Genomic DNA, 19,568 nt, shown 5'->3' with positions numbered 1-19,568 from the left:
TATATACAGCATGGAACATTTACAAATAGCTTAACATTTACCTTTTTTTTTTTTTTAGAACACAGAATGCTAGATACTGTTTTATAGGAATTTTTCTTTTAAAACTGACACAGGAAGGAGTTTCTTTCTCTTTTTAAAAAATTTCTTCACTTTTGAAGGAACTTTTTGTCTTTTCTATTCCTTTCTTATTGATATAAGTGGAAATCCTGGATAAGCTGTGTTTTGCAAAAAGTCAGGAAGAAAGAAGTTGAAAAAATAGCTAAGAATTTAAGTAGGAAATGGGGACGAGGGAAAACTAATAGGAAAAATGGTAGCTAAGCTGCTTTGTGAGTATAGATGCTCTTCAACTTACAATGGGGCTATGTCCTGATAAACTCATTGTAAGTAAAAAATATCTTAGGTCAAAAATTCATTTAATACTGCCAATAAACCCATTGTAAAGTTGAAAAATTTTAAGTTGAACCATTGTAAGTCAGGGACTGTGTGTAATTTCTAGTTAGAAGTAAAATATTAGTGAGTGGATACTCATAAGCAGGGGTGCTTATTACATCTGAAGACTAAGTCAGTTCTGTCCTCAAGGTATAACATAGGTATAGTCCTTTAAGGCTTTCTCTAACTATGTCACTATGAATCAGATCTCTCCCTTATTTCTCTCTAAAGAGAGAAATCAAAGTATATTGCCTGACCAGATAAACTTCAAATAGGTTATTTTGCCTAGAGCTTATTGCTTGCCTTGCTTTATATCTCTTGGTTATCTGTTCTTTCTGAGTATATGCCACTGTCAGCTCTTTGTTTGTATTATATCTTTGTATCTTCAAAGCCAAACCAGTGACTGATACATATTAACTGCTCAGAAAATGTTTCATAAATAAATGAATTGGCAAGTGTTACTTCAGATGCTGAAATCCAGATATCATTTCTTAATAAAAGGAATGAGAGTTCCTTGGGGAAATGGCTGATTCTAATTCTGGAGTAGGAAATTTTTAAGCTGAGTCTGAAACATATCAGATAGCAAGGAAGCAATTAAAGACTCTTCAGGGGAGTGTCCAAAAGACTCACAAGAGGCTCCCACTGGCCAAAGATGAAACAAATTGAGCATCAGTAAGAATAATAATGGCAGTGGATTAAAACATGAAATATTTTAAATCCATGAGTCTATAATTATAGTAACAGATGAAAGGGAATTAATTGATTTCCATTGAAGGATTCTGAAGAAGCAACTCATTATTTTGAAATGTGTAAAAAAATAAAAAGTGAAGCATGTATTCTTTTTCTACATGAACTATATTACTGAGTAACAAATAGGTCTTTTTATAAATGTATTCCACTAATAAATGAAGAAGGAATGATACAATATCACCAAGTTACAAACACTAAGAATCTAATGATCTAAGGATTGAACATCACAAAAAGACAACGAATCATTGGGGTACTTCCAGATGGAAGAATAATCAAGTTTGAATGTGATCAAGTCTTCAGATCCAACTACCAATTTACAATATATATAGAGAACACAACAAACTACTCTAGAGGAATGCAATCAGCAAAATCCAAACTGTGGAAAATAACAGAACAACCTGGTTTCTTTAACAAATAAATTGTAAGATTAAAAAAGCGTTGGAAGATGAGACTTTGGATTGAAACAGATTTAAAAGACATTGATCAATTGTAATGTGATGAACTTATTTAGATCTTGACTTAAATAAATAGTAAAAAAAAAAAACAACCACACAGAAGCATAAACATGTGGGACCACTGGAAATATAAACATGGAAATATTAATATATTTGATACGGAAGCTATTAAAGATAGTGGTTCAGACTGTCCAAGTGAAAAGTACTTTAAAATGCCAATGACTAGCCTTCAACTAACAAGCCAAATTGGTATTAAATAGCCAATTAGGTCATAAATAGCTAATGTATAAATAGCTCTTACAAAGGTCCTGGGGAATTTGGTTAAAGAATTCAAGAATTCTGTCAGATTATTCTGATAACAGCAGTTCAATTTACTGTAATTAGATTCCTGCTTTCTGTGCATCACATGCAAAACTGAGTTTAGGATGTCTTCTTACGGAATAAACTATTGCATGATTCCACTTTTACTAGTGTTAAAGTTCAGAGCAGGTTAAAAGCCATATCAGTGAACTGGGTGATATCAAGCATAAATACAGTCATAGGTGACCTGTATTCTGGATTGTCCAAATTAATTTGTGGAGATTTTTGTTTTTTTGTCTTTGCATACAGACTTATTCACTTTTTGTATCCTGCGTATTTACTTACTTCTCCTTCATATCTTTTTCTGCCTATGTGCATATTAGTACTTTCATTATAGGCAGGTTGGAAAATGAAGACGTAAAATTTTAGCTCTTTTCTTGGAATATTTTTCATAATTTATAAACTCTTAGGAAGGTCATTTGAAAGTAGCAGTTGAAATTTATATTGCTTTTAGCTTTTTATTCCATTCTCCATAAGGCTTAAAAAGTGTGGTCATCTGGCTCGCACGTGGAATGGATTTTGAGATTTGGGATGGGTTCAGGTAGAATAAAAAATTCCAGAACGTCCAGACTTGACGTTCTTACACTACCTTTTAGAGTTTGTCATGGTGGGTCATAGACTGGAGCTGGCTCCATAATGTCTGATCACATTTCATAGGTACTGTTGTTACAGGACGGCTTGATTCCTATTTGGAATATTCAGGGAAGGTTTGTCAATCAGGAAATCATTCTGCTGAAAGTAACTGAACACCCCAAATAAAAAGAGGTTTATTTTTCTCACATAACAAGACCCGAATAGGTGGTTGCTGGCACTGGTTCAGCTGCTCAGTGATGACAGGGAGACCCAGGGCTGGTACATTTTTATACATCATATCCAATCTGTGCTCAAGTCAGTGGGAAGGAAAAAGGGCCAGCTATATCTTTTATCAGGAAAGTATACTCCTCCCATCTGCAGATTTCCTTTTTGTCCCCTGCAATCTTCCAGATTTCTCACTGAGCCACCCCCATGTGTAAAGGAGGATGGGAAAGTGAGGGGAAAAGATCATCATTATAACAATCATGATGAGTTGTCTGGCTGGGGCTGGTTAATATTGCTGCCTAAATAAAATCAGGGCTCTTATGGCAAGGAAGAAGTGGAAACAGTGTCTGCCACAGCTGGGATTGCTTCTGGACTTAGAAAAGAGGTAAAGCAGAGAGATTTGAGACTCAAAAAAGGAATATATTTTAGTTTTGTATGTTTTAGGATTGCCTTCACTTTGTGCTTACAAAGCAAGCTGTCTGATCAGCACAAAGGAGAAAGTATTTGAAGGATTAATATGAGGGAGGATTAGAGGATTCATATATAGAGAATTTAGGGGAAGTGATAAAAAGTAGAAAATAATTTCTTCTTATGAATATTTAGGAATCTTTTTATCAAGAAAGAGAGAAAACAGGCCGGGCGCGGTGGCTCACGCCTGTAATCCTAGCACTCTGGGAGGCCGAGGCAGGTGGATCGCTCGAGGTCAGGAGTTTGAGACCAGCCTGAGCAAGAGCGAGACCCCTGTCTCTACTAAAAATAGAAAGAAATTATCTGGCCAACTAAAAATATATATAGAAAAAAATTAGCTGGGCATGGTGGTGCATGCCAGCTACTCGGGAGGCTGAGGCAGGAGGATCTTCTCTTAAGCCCAGGAGTTTGAGGTTGCTGTGAGCTAGGCTGACGCCATGGCACTCACTCTAGCTTGGGCAACGGAGAGAGACTCTGTCTCAAGAAAAAAAAAAAAAGTAAGAAAAAGAGAAAACAGAGGAGGAGTTAAGAAAAAAAAAACACCCTTAAGTTTAAATGCATTAAGGAAAAAAGGAGAAAATCCTACAGATTATGTACTTAAAAGCACTTGGAAAGATTAGTTATATTTTTAAAAGCAATACTAACTAGTTTATTTTATATGTCTTTTAGAGGATAATAATCTAAAATGGTATGTTAATTATGCTTCTACATCATAGACTGTTTAATAGCTAATAGTATAGTCCGGTGCTAACCCCCGAGGTATTCAGAGATTGCCTTGGGGAGAGGGGAATGCCATGCAGGTGAAGTTCTGGATCCCTTTCTTCTGATTGATTCACAAAAAGTCTGTTTATTTTTTTTATCTATTGGACTTCTGTTCAAGATCCGATGTAGTCTTAGATACCAGTTGCTTACATATGCCTTGAGAATGTGGATAAATAGATTAATCCAGTGACTCATCCCCATATTCTAGTCTATGAAAATTTTGGCAACTGTGCGAATTACAGCATACATGAATTAATGAATAATAATTATCCCCGTTAGAGATAATTAGAAAAAGATGGGACTGTGGGTTAAGAATAAAAAAGAAAGGTAATATGGATAGTAAATAGTAATAGAGGTTTTGAAATAAAGCTTTGGGAGAAATAAAATAGATAAAGGAAAATAAAAGTGGGTCTTAGAACTGCAAATTGAAGGGAGTCAATAAGTGTGTGAGAAACACTGAGGGATCTGGGGAAGTAAGAGATAGGAGCTAGGAACCTGGAAGGTGGGCACCTGGGGAGGCAGGATATAGGACTGGCATTTAGGAGGTAAAAATGGAAATTCCTGAGTTGTAGTGAAATCAGAAAAGCTTTGAAAATTGAGTAGAAAGATATAGTCCAGCAGAGGAGGAAGAAGAGGAAGATATTAATCAAATAACCACTAAAATGTAAAATTATAATTAAGTATACAAAGGAGAGGTACATGCATTGGTACTGTGTGAAAACAATAGCTGAGCTTAGATCTGAAGGAGCTGCTGTATTTGGTGTGCATGTTACCTCTCGGTGCCAAATGCCACACAGGTAGTGCTCTCTGATTCCTACCAACTACAGTCATGTGCTTCATAACAAAGTTTCAGTCAACAACAGACCACGTATATGATGGTGGTCTTATAAAATTGTAATACCACATTTTTACTGTACCTTTTCTATATTTAGATATGCAAATATTTGCCACTATGTTACAATTGCCTATAGTATTCAGTACAGTAACATGCTGTCCAGGGTTACTAGGGTACACTATATAGCCTCGGTGTGTAGTAGGCTCTACCATCTAAGTTTGTGTAAGTACACTCTATGATGTCTGCACAGTAATAAAATCACCTAACAATGCATTTCTCAGAATGTATCCCTGTCATTAATCAACACATAACCGTATTTAGAGTGTCACTCTTTTCAGTGTATAAAGATAGAGGCATGGCAGGCATTGGTAGTAGCCAGCCGTGATTTTGGCTGATTCTGAAGGCAGTACTAGTGTGGTCTTAAGACAAATGACCTATTTGTAGTTGTTATAAATCTAGGGTCTTTGACTCAGAGAGAAACAATAGGGGAATAAATTCCCTCTTATCATTTTTCAAGATGGTTTCATGATTCTGGGTAGATTTTACTCAATCCAGTTCCAGCTGCCTTATCATTTGTGAATCTAGGTGAGTTAGTCAAGAGAAAGATCCTGAAAAGTTTCTAGGATAGAAAGCAGAAATTAGTCATAAGAACTTATTACTACAGCAAAACTTTGGAGTTTTCTGGAATCTGTAAGGAACCAATAGATTCACATTATTATATTTAATAATACATATTGAATGAACGAACAAGAAGATAGTACATATGTACAAGAAGCTTTGAGAAGCCATAAACATATTTCAGCACATTTATGATGCTATATTTCAACTAGGATTTTGGAAAACTTTTTATATTAAGCATATGTTTTATTTCAAGTTGGCATGTAGTTACTAATGAAAAATTTTATCTTTCTTTTTATACAAGAGCTATGAAGTCACAGGAGGAGCTAATATTTTTGAACAGAGTTTTTGCTCCTTAATTGACATACACCTTTTGATTTTGGAACTGATCAGAAATGAAGTCCATCTATTCATAAACAGTTAACTCTTTCTAGAACAAGAATCCTTAAAATGCATTGTAGGTTATCAGTTCCAAATTAAGGCATAGTCACCTGCAAGGTGAGATTTGATGGGGAAAGAACAACTAAAATGGTGGCCTGAAATTTCTTTTAAAAGAGGAGCACTTCTAACCCTTTTCTGAGGATTTCTGCCATAGTAAATTCTTTGTAGGATTTATAGCTAGCATTATCTGTCTGTCGGGAATGAATGGCTCTGGGCAATGGGACATTGAGAGTAGATGTAGGGTTATTGAATATAGGGAGGTTATGTTGGATGATAGAGAAGGGGAAGTTGGGAAATTGGCAGTGTTTTATCTTAGGACATCTTCACTTACAATTGATATGCAAATGATTCATCTATAGAGGAGGAGATTTTAGAAATAAAGCTTTTAATAGGTTTTCAGGGGTATTATTTTGGGGTTTTATGGGCCAGGAATATAAAAGTAGCTTTTGACAGCATGGCCCTTTAGAATGAACTACCTCCATTTTGTAAATTAGCAGTTTTCAGTTGGAGGAGGAAGGCAGGCAATTTTTCCCCCAGCAGATGCTTTGGAAATTCATAGGGGGTGTGTGTGTAAGAATAAGTGGTTTTTACAATAATAAACAAGTGGGGTCCAGGGATGCTAGACATCCTGTAATGTGTGGGTTGTTGAGACTGATAGGGTTGAGAGCCACTGCTATAAATAACATTTTACTAATTAGAACATATTCAGTATGATATAATTGACATTCATCCTACTTGATTCATATAACAGCACTGTAAAGTAAGCAGGGTGTACATTCTGATCTTCATTTTGGAAATAAAGAAAATAGGACTCAGAAATTATGTGATTTGCCCGAGATCATATAGCTAGTAAGTAAGCTGAGAGGTGAACTCACATCTTCTTTCCACTGAACTATGGTTGGAAAAAATGATTAATTATTAGGAAAGGTCCAAGTAGTGTTTTCATTCACTCATTCAAAAATGCGTGTTAGACATTTGGGCATTCTATCTGTGAATCCATCTTTACCCTCTTTTCCAATGGGCTTCTAATCTTTTTATTCTTGATTTACAGTAGTTCTTTGTATGTCTTCTAGATATTAATTTTTTGTCAGTTTTACCCATTGCAAATATCTTTTCCTGCTCTGTTATCTGTCATCTTTATCTGTGGTGTCCTCTGTTAAACAGAAATTTGTAATTTTGAAGTTGTTGCCTTTGTGTGGTTTTGCTTTTTTGTTTAATTAAGAAGTTTTCCCCCACCATTAGGTATCAAAGATATTGTCCTAGAGTTTTTTCCTAGTATATTTGTAGTTTTACCTTTCATATTTATATCTTTAATCTATCATATACCCACTAAGGATGCTCTTATTTTAAATTTTGATATTCCACCAGAAATATTGTACACAATTATATTTCCAACCAACAGTGTTCTGAGAACCTTTATCAATACTGTTTTTAGTTTCTTTAATTTTTGTCATACTTAGGGGAAAAAAGTGGCATCTCATTGTGGACTGCCATCTTTTCATGTATTCATTGCCCATTGATATTTCTTTGGCAAATTACCTAGAAACACATTTTCCCAATTTTTCTTTTTTTCTCATTGATTTATAGAAATACTTTGTGTGTAATTGCTCTACATGTCTATCTGATTTTTCTCCTAGTCATTTATCTTTTAACTTTGGTTATGCTATCTTTTGTTATCTATGATTCAGGGCCCTTAAATGCTTCAGTTTAGGTGGATTATATTGATTGATATTTACCATATTAGAAATTTAATCTGGGAAATTTAAAAAATATTTAACTATTAAAATTCATTAAAAATACAATAAGTCCATTACATGTTAACATATCATATCAAGCAAGGCTGTATCAGAGAAGTAGAACCAGTAGATATGTATTAAGAGACTAATTGCAAATAATTGGCTTATGTGGTTGCAGGGCTGTCTGAAATCCATAGGGCAGGCTATCAGGAAGGACGGGCTAGAACTTTCAGGCAGTGGCTAAAACTATTCCACAGGTAGAATTTATTTTTTTTCGAGGAAGGCTCAGTTCTGCTCTTAATGCTTTTCAAGTGATTAAGTCAGGCCCACCCAAATTATGTAGGCTAATCTCTTTTACTTAAAGTCAACTGTTTATGGACATTAATGACATCCGCAAAATTCTTTCACAGCAATGCATAGATTAGTGTTTGAATAACAGGAGACTATATAGCCTAGACAAGCTGACACATGAAACTGACCACTATACATATTTTTTATGAAAAATAAATGTAAAAAATGAGAGAAGAGTGGCATTGTTTTACATTTTTGCAAATCTCTTTAATGAATGACTTAATAAAAGACAGCTGGATTCTGATATCTGCTTCTGTGTTCAATCTGTTGCAATATGTTGTTTTGGTTGAAATATATCAAGATCTTGCCTCACACAGATATGTAGATGAAAAAATCAAAGAATACTTTAATAGTCTTTTCAGATAGTTATTGATATTCTTCTTTGGTACTACACCAAGATTTGAGTGACAGTTGCTTAGAGGTTAGTTGTAATATAGAAGCTGAAGCCATATTGATGAATTTTTTTGTACTGTTATATTAAAATTTATTGATCTATCTTGCACTTTTTTTCCTTTCTTGTACTTTTAGTGGATATTTACCCAGGCATGATTTTGTAATATTATGTATGTCATTTGGAAAATACTGGTTCACTGACTTATGGAGTTCTTCTAAATCTTGACACATTTCATTTATTTATTGATTGATTGATTGAGACAGTCTCACTCTGTTGCCCGGGCTAGAGTGCCATGGCATCAGCCTAGCTCACAGGAACCTCAAACTCCTGGGCTCAAGCAATCCTCCTACCTCAGCCTCCCGCGAAGCTGGGACTACAGGCATGTGCCACCATGCCTGGCTAATTTTTCTATATATATTTTTAGCTGTCCATATAATTTCTTTCTATTTTTAGTAGAGACAGGGTCTCGCTCTTGCTCAGGCTGGTCTCAAACTCCTGAGCTCAAACGATCCGCCCGCCTCGGCCTCCCAGAGCGCTAGGATTACAGGTGTGGGCCACTGTGCCCAGCCATTGAGGGTTACTTTTAAATTTTGTTATGGCAAATCCCAAGTACAGTCATTAATGCAGGGATATGTTGTGAGAAATGCATTGTTAGGCAGTTTTGTCATTGTGGATACATCGTAGAGTATACTTACAGAAACATAGATGGTATAGCCACTACACACTTAGGCTATATGGTATAGCTTATTGCTCCTAGGCTACAAACCTGTACAGCATATAACTGTATTGAATACTGTAGGCAATTGCAGCAGAATGGTAAGTATTTGTGTGTCTAAACATAGGAAAAGTAGAGTAAAAATACATTATTATAATCTTATGGGACCACTGTTGTATATGCAGTGTGTTGTTGACTGAAACAGCATTATGTGGTAAAAGACTGTAGTCTTTATTCTAAAACTAATTTAGCTCCACTACTAAGGTAAAACTCTTCTGAGAACTCTGCCCAATGCTCAGTGTGTAATGAGGTCTCTTTACTCTTCACGCTTGTGAAAACAAGAAATATTCCTACCCTTTTTTGAGCACTAAGAATTGTTCAGTCTGATATTTTCTGCTGATTCTTTCCTCAACCTCGAGTAGCTTCCCTTCACACATACACGGATTAGTTCTTGAGTGGACCTTTCTGCAGATCTCCACCGTGGCCCCTCTGCACCTTCTTCCTCTCTGATACTCTACCCCGTAAATTCTAGCTACTTTGGCCTTCTCAGTCTCTGATCCGTATCTTCTCAACTCAGGTTATCTACCAGGATTCTGTTTGGTCTCCCTTTTTTCTGTTGCAGCTTGGGAACTACCTCTGGCAGCAAGCTGGGGCGATCATAGGCTCACCTTATTTGTTTCCTTTCTTTCAAGGATCACAGTTTTGAGCTGTCTGTTGTTTAGTGTCTGAAAATTGTTGTTTCATAGATTTTTGTCTGCTTTTCTAGGTTATGATTGCAGTGTAATTCCTGTACCAGTTAATCCGTTGTGGACAGAAGTAGAAATCCCTTCTATTCGTGCTTCTCAGACTTTAATTCCCAGCCCTGTTCTGAAACTGATTTTTACATTTTTATCCAACCCAATAGCAGCATTTGAAATGGTTGATCACCGCCTTCTTGAAAAAATTTATTCACTTGGCTTCTTAGAACCATTTTCTCTTGATTTTACACATACCTCCTTGGTCACTTCCTCTCAGTCTTTTTTGCTGGATCCTCCTCATCTTTGTAACTTCTAAGCTTTGGAGAATCCCAGAACTCAGTCCTGAGACCTTTTTCCTGCTATATCTGTACGCAGTCCCTGATGTCATCAAGTCCCATGATCTCTCAAATCTTCTATAGGCAGACAACTCCTGGGTTGATATCTGAGTTCTGAGCTTTCTCATGCATTCCAGATTCATATCTATTTGCCTGTTGATGTGGGTCATGGATGGGCTTACATACCTGGATGTCTTGATATGTCCAAAACTGCATTCTTGATTCCCTTATAAAAAAAATGAAACATATAACATCAATAACTGAAACCTTGATCTGAATCTCATCTTCTCCACATCAATAAATGATAATCCCATTCTTCCAGGTGTTCATCCAATCAGTCAAGAAATCATTTCAGTTCCTCTTTTGAACTATATGTTGGGTCCAGTAACTTGTAATCACTTGAGCTGTTACTTCCCTAGGTCAGGTCACTACCAGCTCTTGTCTAGGCTGCTACACTAGCTGATCTCCTTCCTTCACTCTTGCTACATCTATAGCTTCTTCTCCATTTGGCAGCTAGAGCAATCGTTTAAAAAAAGAAGTCAGATCATGTCAGTTCTGCTCTCCTAGGCTTCCCATTTTACTAAATAAAATCTAAATAAAGTAACACAAACCTAATGTCCTATGTGATCTTGGCCTTAGCTAGCTCTCTGATTTTATTTCCTATTATTCTTTCTCTTGCTCTCTGTGTTCCAGCCACAGAAACCTCTTTGCTGTTCCTCAAACATATCAGGTATCCTCCTGCATCTGGACTTTTGCACTGCTTATAATTCCATATTCCTGTGTGCTATTCCACTGGATATCTACATGGTTCATTTTCTCATCCCTTTAAGCCTTTGCTGAAATGTCACCTTATTCTTGAGGCTTTGTCAGACCACCCTACATAAAATAGCACTTGCCCCACCTGTCACATTCTGTTCCCTCTTTCTGCTTCACTATTTTTTAGAGAACTTATTACCTGATAAATAATGTATATTTATTTGTTTGTCTTCCTTAGTAGAGTGTAAACTCCATGAGGGAAAGGTTTTCCTTTTATTTTGGGTAGTTTTTGTTTGTTGCCATATCCTTAGCACCCAGAATGGTGCCTGGCATATAGTCGGTCCTCAATAAATATTTGTTAAATGAATGAATCTTAAGTACATCTTTTGAAAGGAATACTTTTTATAAAAAGATATCCACTAGATGGCATTGTTTTCAAGCTTTATGTAATTAATGTTTGGGAGCAAAATATAGGCTCTTTTCTGTTTCTTGCCCTAAACAAAGAAGATCTTTGTAATGAAGATTGTTACAAGAAGTTACTATGATTAATGTGAAGCATGTGGAATACTACATTTATATTTGGTTTTTGATTTATATTTTTTCAGATGTTTCTAAAATAAAAAACATTTGGAGAAACTTAGAAAATTATAGCGTATTGGTGTGTAAGTAACTATTCCATACAGTTTCTTAGCATGGTAACTGTGAACAAAGGTAGTTCATGTTCATTCACTGGCCACCACTCCTTCTGAGTGGCCCTTTTGGAATGAGAAAGCAGCAATAAGTTCCAGAGTCTTTCACCAGTCAAGCCACTAGCTGAAATCCAGCTTAGTGCTGGAAGGCAGAAAATTGTGTCAGCTGTTCAGTTGTTGTTGCCAATGAGTTAGGTACTCTCAATAAGGTTCCTAATCAACTGGACATGCAAATTTTGAAAAACTTCTGTCTTTCTGGTAGATGTTGCCCTACCTATCCTATTAAAAATTGGTGAGTTCCAAGTGCTAGAGCTTTTTAGCTGACTTCTCTGACTAGCACTAAACTCAGCAAACAGTTGCCCTAATTAAAAAATTTGCACACTTCCTCCAAACCCTCAGACTTTGCCTGTTCTGCCTGTGCCAGTGCCATCTCATTTCTTCCTGCTTCCTTGCTTACCTCATGTCCTCCTTCCATTTCCATCCCTCTCCTTTCTTACGCATTTTTCCTGGATGATCATTTGGCCCATTTTGTTTTCTTTACACCTCTTTTGGTCCTATTACTTGTTCCTGAAGTATTTTTTCCTCTTCCTGTTCAACCTAATTATGTTTTTTTCTTTTCAAATCTCTCAAAAATATATTTTAAAAAAGTTATTGACTAGTTTTCTTTTATTTCTCTCTTCTCTTTTCCTGTTTTAGGTTTTCCCCTTTCATTTCTGATTATAGCATATGTAAGGGACTTATTTTGTTTATCTCTTTAAAGTTCCCAGCCTCTTCTCAGAACTCTTTAACTATTTAGAAATGAAAACACTGTTCTTTTGTGCTTTTTGAGTCTCCAAATGGAACATAAAATATAGGATGGTTTTGTGTTTACAGCCTCTCTTCCCAGTCCCTCTTGGATGGTTAAGTACTAGTGCTGGTAAAGAGTCATCTTAAATGGGAGACAGTTACACTCGAAGAGTTATGTTTTTAACATTTTAACCAGAAATATTTCTTGTATTGTTCTGCATATCTTATAATACTAATAATGATGTTATCTCTGTTTCAACGTGTCACTCTCCTGTGCTTGGCCTACTCTATATGTTAGATTTGTGTTTAGAAAATCATTTTTTTGTTTACTAAGAAACTATTGGATAGCATTAATTTGTTCAGATAATTAACTTTCAGGTTACTAAGAAACTGTTACATAGCACTTGTTTGTATGAATTAAGTTGCAGTTGAGGAAGCATATTTTTCTGTGATGAGATGTGTAGACTTACTGATATCTGATTATTAGAATGATAATATGATATTTGTTCAAGTATGCTTCTTTTATTCAAGAAAATGAAAGCATTTTTCTTATTTACTAAGCATATCTTATAGTTGTTAGTTAAAATGTCATTTATGAAAAACATATTTAATTCCAGAAAGATAAATCTCAGAGACATTGTTTCTTTGTCAAAATCAGATGAGATCCAAAACCCTTGCTGGTCTCATGCTCTGACTGCTAACCTGTGTTAGTGCTTAAAAAGGAGAGCTTACATTTTAAACCTACATATTAAGCCATTTTGCTTATACCTTCTCTATTGGTAAGGCTTATGAGTTTTCCAGGTAATTCATTAGAGGTTCAACAATGTGGTTTTAAGTATCACTGACTATTTTTGTTTGTGCTATTTCCCCCCACCCCCCACAGACTGGTTGAGATAGCAGAATCCCGTTTTCCCAGATATTTTAATACTGAAGAAAAATTACTTTTAACAAGTAGTAAAGTTCATCTGTATCGGGAACTCAGCTGTGATGAAGTCCTACGAAGGTATGCTGTTTTAGATTTTGATATTTTAGTAATGGTTTGAAGATTTATGTTTTGTTTTTCATGTTTTCAGTGCCTGAGTAAAAAAATCCTTACATATTAGAATTATGGGAAACAACTATTTCAGTATTCTTTATTTGCTATAGCCTTTTGGATGAAGTCTTTCTTTAAAAATGAAAAAAATGTTAAATGAATAAAGTGTTTTAGATTTAGTTAATTATTTAAGTGGTATATTAATTATCCATTAACAAATAGTCTCAAAGTTAAGCAATTTAAAACAGCAAACATGTTATCTCGTATAGTTTTTGAGGGTTAAGTATCTGGGAGTGGCTTACCTGGGTGTTTTTGGTCCAAGGTGACCTAAAACGTAGTCAAGCCGATGGCCAGGACTGTAGTCATCTCAAGGCTTTCCTGGGGCTGGAGCATCTGCTTCTAAACTCACTGAGGTAGTTGTTGGAAGACCTCTTGCTGGGTATTGACAAGAGGCCTTTGTTCCTCACCATGTGGACCTCTCCATAAATCACAACAGAACAACTTGCCTCCCCCAGAGTCATTGATCTGAGAGAGAGAGTGGGCAGGTGCAAGAGTATTCAAGATGGGAGCTACGGTGTGGGAGGTGTCTGCACAAGGATGTGAAATACCAGGAGGTGGGAGTAAATGGGGGCCATTTGAGGACTGGCTACCACAAGTAGTTTTACTCTAAGCTTGGAAACTTCAGCATTATCACGGTAGAACCAAGGATTCTGAATCTACTCAAAAACATTTTGCTTTGTTTCCAGAGGAGTGCAATAAATTATGTTTACTGAATTCTTGCAGTCATTACTGTACCTTAGGGAAGAACAATTTGTTGTTTTTAATTTGATTAACTTTTACAATACTCTATTTGTTATATCTTAGGTTCATCGACTATCTTATGAATTCTGTTTTTGTAGGATTGAATCTTTGGAGGAAGAAATTATTTCAAAAGGAGTTAAACTTGTGATTATTGACTCTGTTGCTTCTGTGGTCAGAAAGGAGTTTGATACACAACTTCAAGGCAATCTGAAAGAAAGAAACAAATTCTTGGCAAGAGAAGCATCCTCACTGAAGTATTTGGCTGAGGAATTTTCAATCCCAGTAAGTTTTTCTTTTTTTCTCTTTTTCTTTTTTCTTTCTTTCATATTAAATTCATTGACTTACAATATCAAGTAACAAAATTAGAGGAAAATGTAAAACAGTTGACTTTTTAAAGGTATTACAGTAGCAAATATCACCATCATCTTAAATTAGTCCATCTGCTAAGATTATTTTATTCTTTTCATAATTTGTGTCTGGAGCAGATTTAAATGTTGTTTTAGAAAGTTTCTACAGTTACTCCTTTCCTTCCTTCTCCTAGTTTACTCTTTGTGTATGATTTATATGACATTTGTCACACTGTGATAAATATTAAGTAGTAAAACTTTATAAAATTGCCTAGATCATGTAATTCCAGCACATTGGAGACCAAGGCAGGAGGATTGCTTGAGGCCAGGAGTTTGAGACAGGCAGACCCCATCTCAAAAAAAAAAAAAAATTTAACAGGGTGTGGTGGCATGTGCCTATAGTCCCGGCTCCTTATGAGCCTTTGAGCCTGGTAGTTGGAGGTTGCAGTGAGTTGTGATTGTGCCACTGCACTCCAGTCTGGGTGATAGAATGAGACCCTGTTTCAAAAAATATATTTAAAAAAAATTGCCTAGACCTTTCTCTATGCAATTTTATTTTATTTTATTTATTTTTTGAGACAGGGTCTCATTCTATTGCCTGGGCTAGAGTATAGTGGCGTCATCATAGCTCATTGCAACCTCAAACTCCTGGGCTAAAGTGATCCTCCTCCCTCAGCCTCCCAAGTAGCTGGGAGTACAAGCATGCACTACCGTGCCAGGATGATTTTTCTTTTTTTGTAGAGATGGGTCTCACTCTTGCTCAGGCTGGTCTTAAACTTCTGGACTCAAGCAGCCCTCCCACCTTGGCCTCCCAAAGTGCTAGGATTATAGGCATGCGCCATCGTGCTGGGCCTATGCAATTTTTTTTTTTTACTGCAGTCAATTTTATAAGTATTTTAGGTTTAGATATTGTGTATTGTGTTCAGTGCTGTTTTGTATACAGTAAGATTTGGTTTGCTTCAAACGGTGAGAGGGATTTTTGGAGTGATAGTAATGAAAGTATCATAAGAAAACCTTGAAAGATTATTGTTGGTATAGATTTCAGTAGTGAGCATTGTGATCAGGATATCTGAAGATAAGGGGATATTGCAAGGGCTTATGGTGTATTAGTTGTAAGAGCTAATTGTGTACTGAGTTATACTTCGATCTGCAGTGTAGTGTGTAGGAGAGTTCCGCTTGTTCCATAGCCTCACCAATATTCAGGTTTTTCAATTTTAAGCATGCCTCATCTCAACAGAAAAAAATTCCCTAAATTGGGGTAAAATTGGGTTATGATTTATAATTTTTAGATTTGTTTTTGGAAAATTTAAAGTATGGATCTTTGCAACATAAAGGAATATGTATAAATAGTGTAAGCTACCAAACAGCCTTTGGGATTTATTAAGCCAAGCAAGAAGTCAAGGGAGAAAATGTAACATACAAAAAGTTCTATATATTTTAATGGTTTTTTTAATTCATAGTTTGGATTAAAGTTAAGTGCTGTAAAGTTTATCTTGGGTTATGTTCATATTTTAAATTTTATTATAGTTGGTTAAAATGATAAATTCAAATTCATATTTTCCCTAGTCAAGGAGAATAAAGGAATTTAAAAATATTTTATAGAGATATTTGATTGAATGGAAATTCAAGTGTACAGTTGACTGTCCATATCTGTGGGTTCTACACCCATGGATTAAACCAACCACAGATAGAAAATATTTGAAAACTTAGAAAACGATGGTTGTGTCTGTACTGAACGTGTACAGATTTTTTCTTGTCATTATTCTGCAAACAATGCAGTATAATTACTATTTACATAGCATTTACATTGTGTAAGGTATTAAATTAATTTAGAGATGATTTAAAGCATACAGGAGGGTGCACAAAAGTTGTATGTCAATACTGTGTTATTTTATGTAAGGGACTTAAGTATCCATGGATTTGGGTATCTAAGAGGGGTCCTGGAACCAATCACCAAGGATATAGGGGGATGACTGTATATGCTTATTTTGTTAATTCATACTGTTGCTCAACTTAATCCTATGCAAAATGTGAAAATTCACTTTTTTAAAAGTTGTGTTTGTTTTTAAATAGTAATTGTTAGGCTAATGCTTTTCAGTTTTTTCTGAGGTGATTTATTTTGAAAAAGGGGCTCTTTGTTTTCAATCAAACTCCAAAAAAAAAAAAAATAGGTACTTAATATCCTCACATTTCTCTGTATTTGCTTTTGTTTCTCTGTTTAGAGACAAATTCAGAATATACTATATACTTATATAAAAGTGTGGTATTAGGTTTTTTGTGACAAGTAAGTATTGGTTTTAAAAGGCTTTTGAAAAATACTTCCATTAGGAAATGTCAGAATTTTCCTAGTCTAATTACTGCATATAAATGGAAAATCATGAACTTTTAAGCTTTTATGTTATATTTTGAATAGGTGGCTTCATATAGAACGGAATGTTTTAAAACAGTATGTTGGTGTCTGTTCATTTTATTTTTTAAATTAGCAAACCTGTGTCTCCTTGCAGTTCCTCTTACATGCCAAGAAACACTCCTCCCTCAAGGAGTGTTTGCTGTTCCTCAGCCTGGAGTATTCCTCCTCTAAATATACATATGGCTATTCTTTCCTGACACTCTATTAATGAAGAATTCCCTAACCATATAAATATTAATCACACGCCCCTCTCCCGGGTCTCTTACTATGCTTTGTTTCTCCAACACAGTTTTCACTGTCTAGTATGTTATATTTCTATATGTTTATTATTTATGTGACCCTTTCACTCCATAGAGTGGTTATAGGAACTTGGTTTACTTTGTTAATAGCTTTATTCTCAACACCAGAAACAGTACCTAACACACAATAGGCACTCAGTAAATATTTTTGAATGTGTGAATTACAGATACTTGCTTTTCTTCTTGGACTTGAGTTAATCTTATATCTATTGGTACTAAACTTAAATGTAAATATTTGCTTTTAATCCTATTTTGACCCTATTTTTCTTTAATATTGTTTATTATTTTTAATAGTAACAACATAATTTTAGATGGCAGAATATCTTATGTAGGAGCTATACTCAGATTATACTGGCATCTTATAGGAAGAAAAAGAATTCTTAAAATTCTTAAATTTGGAAAAGGTTTTAGAGATCTAGACAGTATCAGAGAGACAATAGTAGGAGAAGAGAGTCTATCTCAGTCTAGTAGAACTGACAGGTGAATCTTTGATGGCATCTGAGGATGGGTGGGAAGCCATGTATTTTAGATATACAGATGGCAAATAAACACATGAAAAGATAGTCAAAATCATTAGTCATTAGGGAAATGTAAATTAAAGTGACAATGAGATACCACTAGACACCTATTAGTATGGCTCAAAAAGCCCTTCTGGACCTTCCTCCTTCCTCCCTAGGCTCAAGAGTCAGGGATGGTGCTACTACAAGCCCAGTAGCTTTTAGGAATTAGGAAGAAGGGTAAGAGAACAGTCTGTTTAGAAGAACAGTGTTTTCTCAAATTAATTTAAGGTATTGACCCCTTTTAAATGCAGATAATATTCTCATAATCCCCCACTGCTGACTTCAGTTTTATTTTAATATCATAGAAATATGTATAATTATAAGCTTAGCTAATAACTTTTTATATTGAATCATACTTATGAAACCATGAAGGTGGATTGCATTTGTAATACAGTATTGTTCAAATTAATTATGCTAACTTATAGCATAGATGATAATTTGCCAAATTAAATTATTAGTTATAATATACATATATTAATTTATCTCAGGTAAGATTCTTTTGGAAAAAAATATATATCCCTATTGTAGTTCATGTGATGACTCTACTTTCCCACCTTTCTCTATTTCAACTAGTACTATAAAACCTTCTATTTGAGAAGGGTAACATCATTTGACTCTCTGGTGGGCATGAGTGTGTTTAAGTTTTAAGTCTGTCATTGTACTTTTCTGCATTTGTCCTTGACAATTAAAGAGATACTAATGGATATCACTTGATTGACAGCAGACATATTAATAGCTTATGGAAGTTATTAATATCTTTATGGAAGTTTTCAATTATAAGATGGCTGCACTAATACTTTGAGACTATCATTGAAATGAAAATATAAAATTAAAAAATTCTCACATTTTATAGACCTTTGAATATGTTTAGACTTCAATTTGAGAGACATGGTTGTTGAAGTCTGGTAGAATCATATTTTCTAAAGTGTATGGAGGAGGTATAAGGGATACTCTGCCATTGAGGATGCAGAACCTTTGTCTTTTTAAAGCATGTTCACACTAGTATTATGAAAATGTACTTACTGTATATGTCATATTTACATCCACTTGAATATTTTTCTTTATTTTTTTATACATAAATTGAATTTTTTATGCTTGCTGCTGAAACTCTTACCCTTTTTTTTAAATTGGCCTTTGTAGTATGCTATGTTAGTTGTGTTCTTTTTGCTTGTTTTGTTTTGTTTTCTAGTTTAGAGTTATTTTAAGTTGTTGGAATAAAAGAGAATGAAAATACGTTACTTAGATAATAGGACTTTAACCTTTGGAAGGTTCTTTGAAAGTGCTTTTAACCTGTATTTTTGAATAGGCAAATAAAGATGCACAAAATGTCAAGTTCCAAATTTTCACTGTTTCAGAGAATTCAGCAAATTAGTTTCAGTTGTTGGTATATGAGTAGTCTTGAACTTTTTTGTCTCTTTCCCCTCTATCTTCTTCTACCTCCTTCATTTCTTGATATTGTGCAGCTTTTTTCTAGTTTAAGGGGACTAATACCAGTTAACACTATTTATAGTAGTGGTTATCAAGAAAAATTTGGCTATATTATTAAACACTCTAAGAATGAAAACTTTATTTTTATTGATAGTTGTTAAAATCCAAATTATTTTACTAATATGCAATTATAACCAGTTTTTCTGTTGTTGCCATCTGTGTTCTTGATTATATGCCTTTGAGAATATGCATTGTTCTTAATTGCTTATAAAGAT

General features: G+C 34.9%; 1 protein-coding gene across 5 annotated transcripts in view; it reads left to right on the top strand.

Moving 5' to 3' along the window:
- The window catches only part of RAD51B (RAD51 paralog B), a 523,185-nt gene that overhangs the window by 18,267 nt on the left and 485,350 nt on the right, over positions 1–19,568 (top strand). For all 5 annotated transcript variants that reach the window (XM_045565121.1, XM_045565112.1, XM_045565135.1 and 2 more), the window contains exons 6-7: positions 13,299–13,418; positions 14,348–14,531. In XM_045565121.1, coding sequence (XP_045421077.1) covers positions 13,299–13,418; positions 14,348–14,531 — 304 coding nt within the window. The remainder of the gene's footprint in view (positions 1–13,298; positions 13,419–14,347; positions 14,532–19,568) is intronic.

Source organism: Lemur catta, chromosome 1 (assembly GCF_020740605.2).
Source record: "Lemur catta isolate mLemCat1 chromosome 1, mLemCat1.pri, whole genome shotgun sequence".
Classification (NCBI taxonomy): Eukaryota; Metazoa; Chordata; class Mammalia; order Primates; family Lemuridae; genus Lemur; species Lemur catta.
Note: the sequence above shows the minus strand (reverse complement) of the source record. Positions and strands in the feature narration are given on the sequence as shown.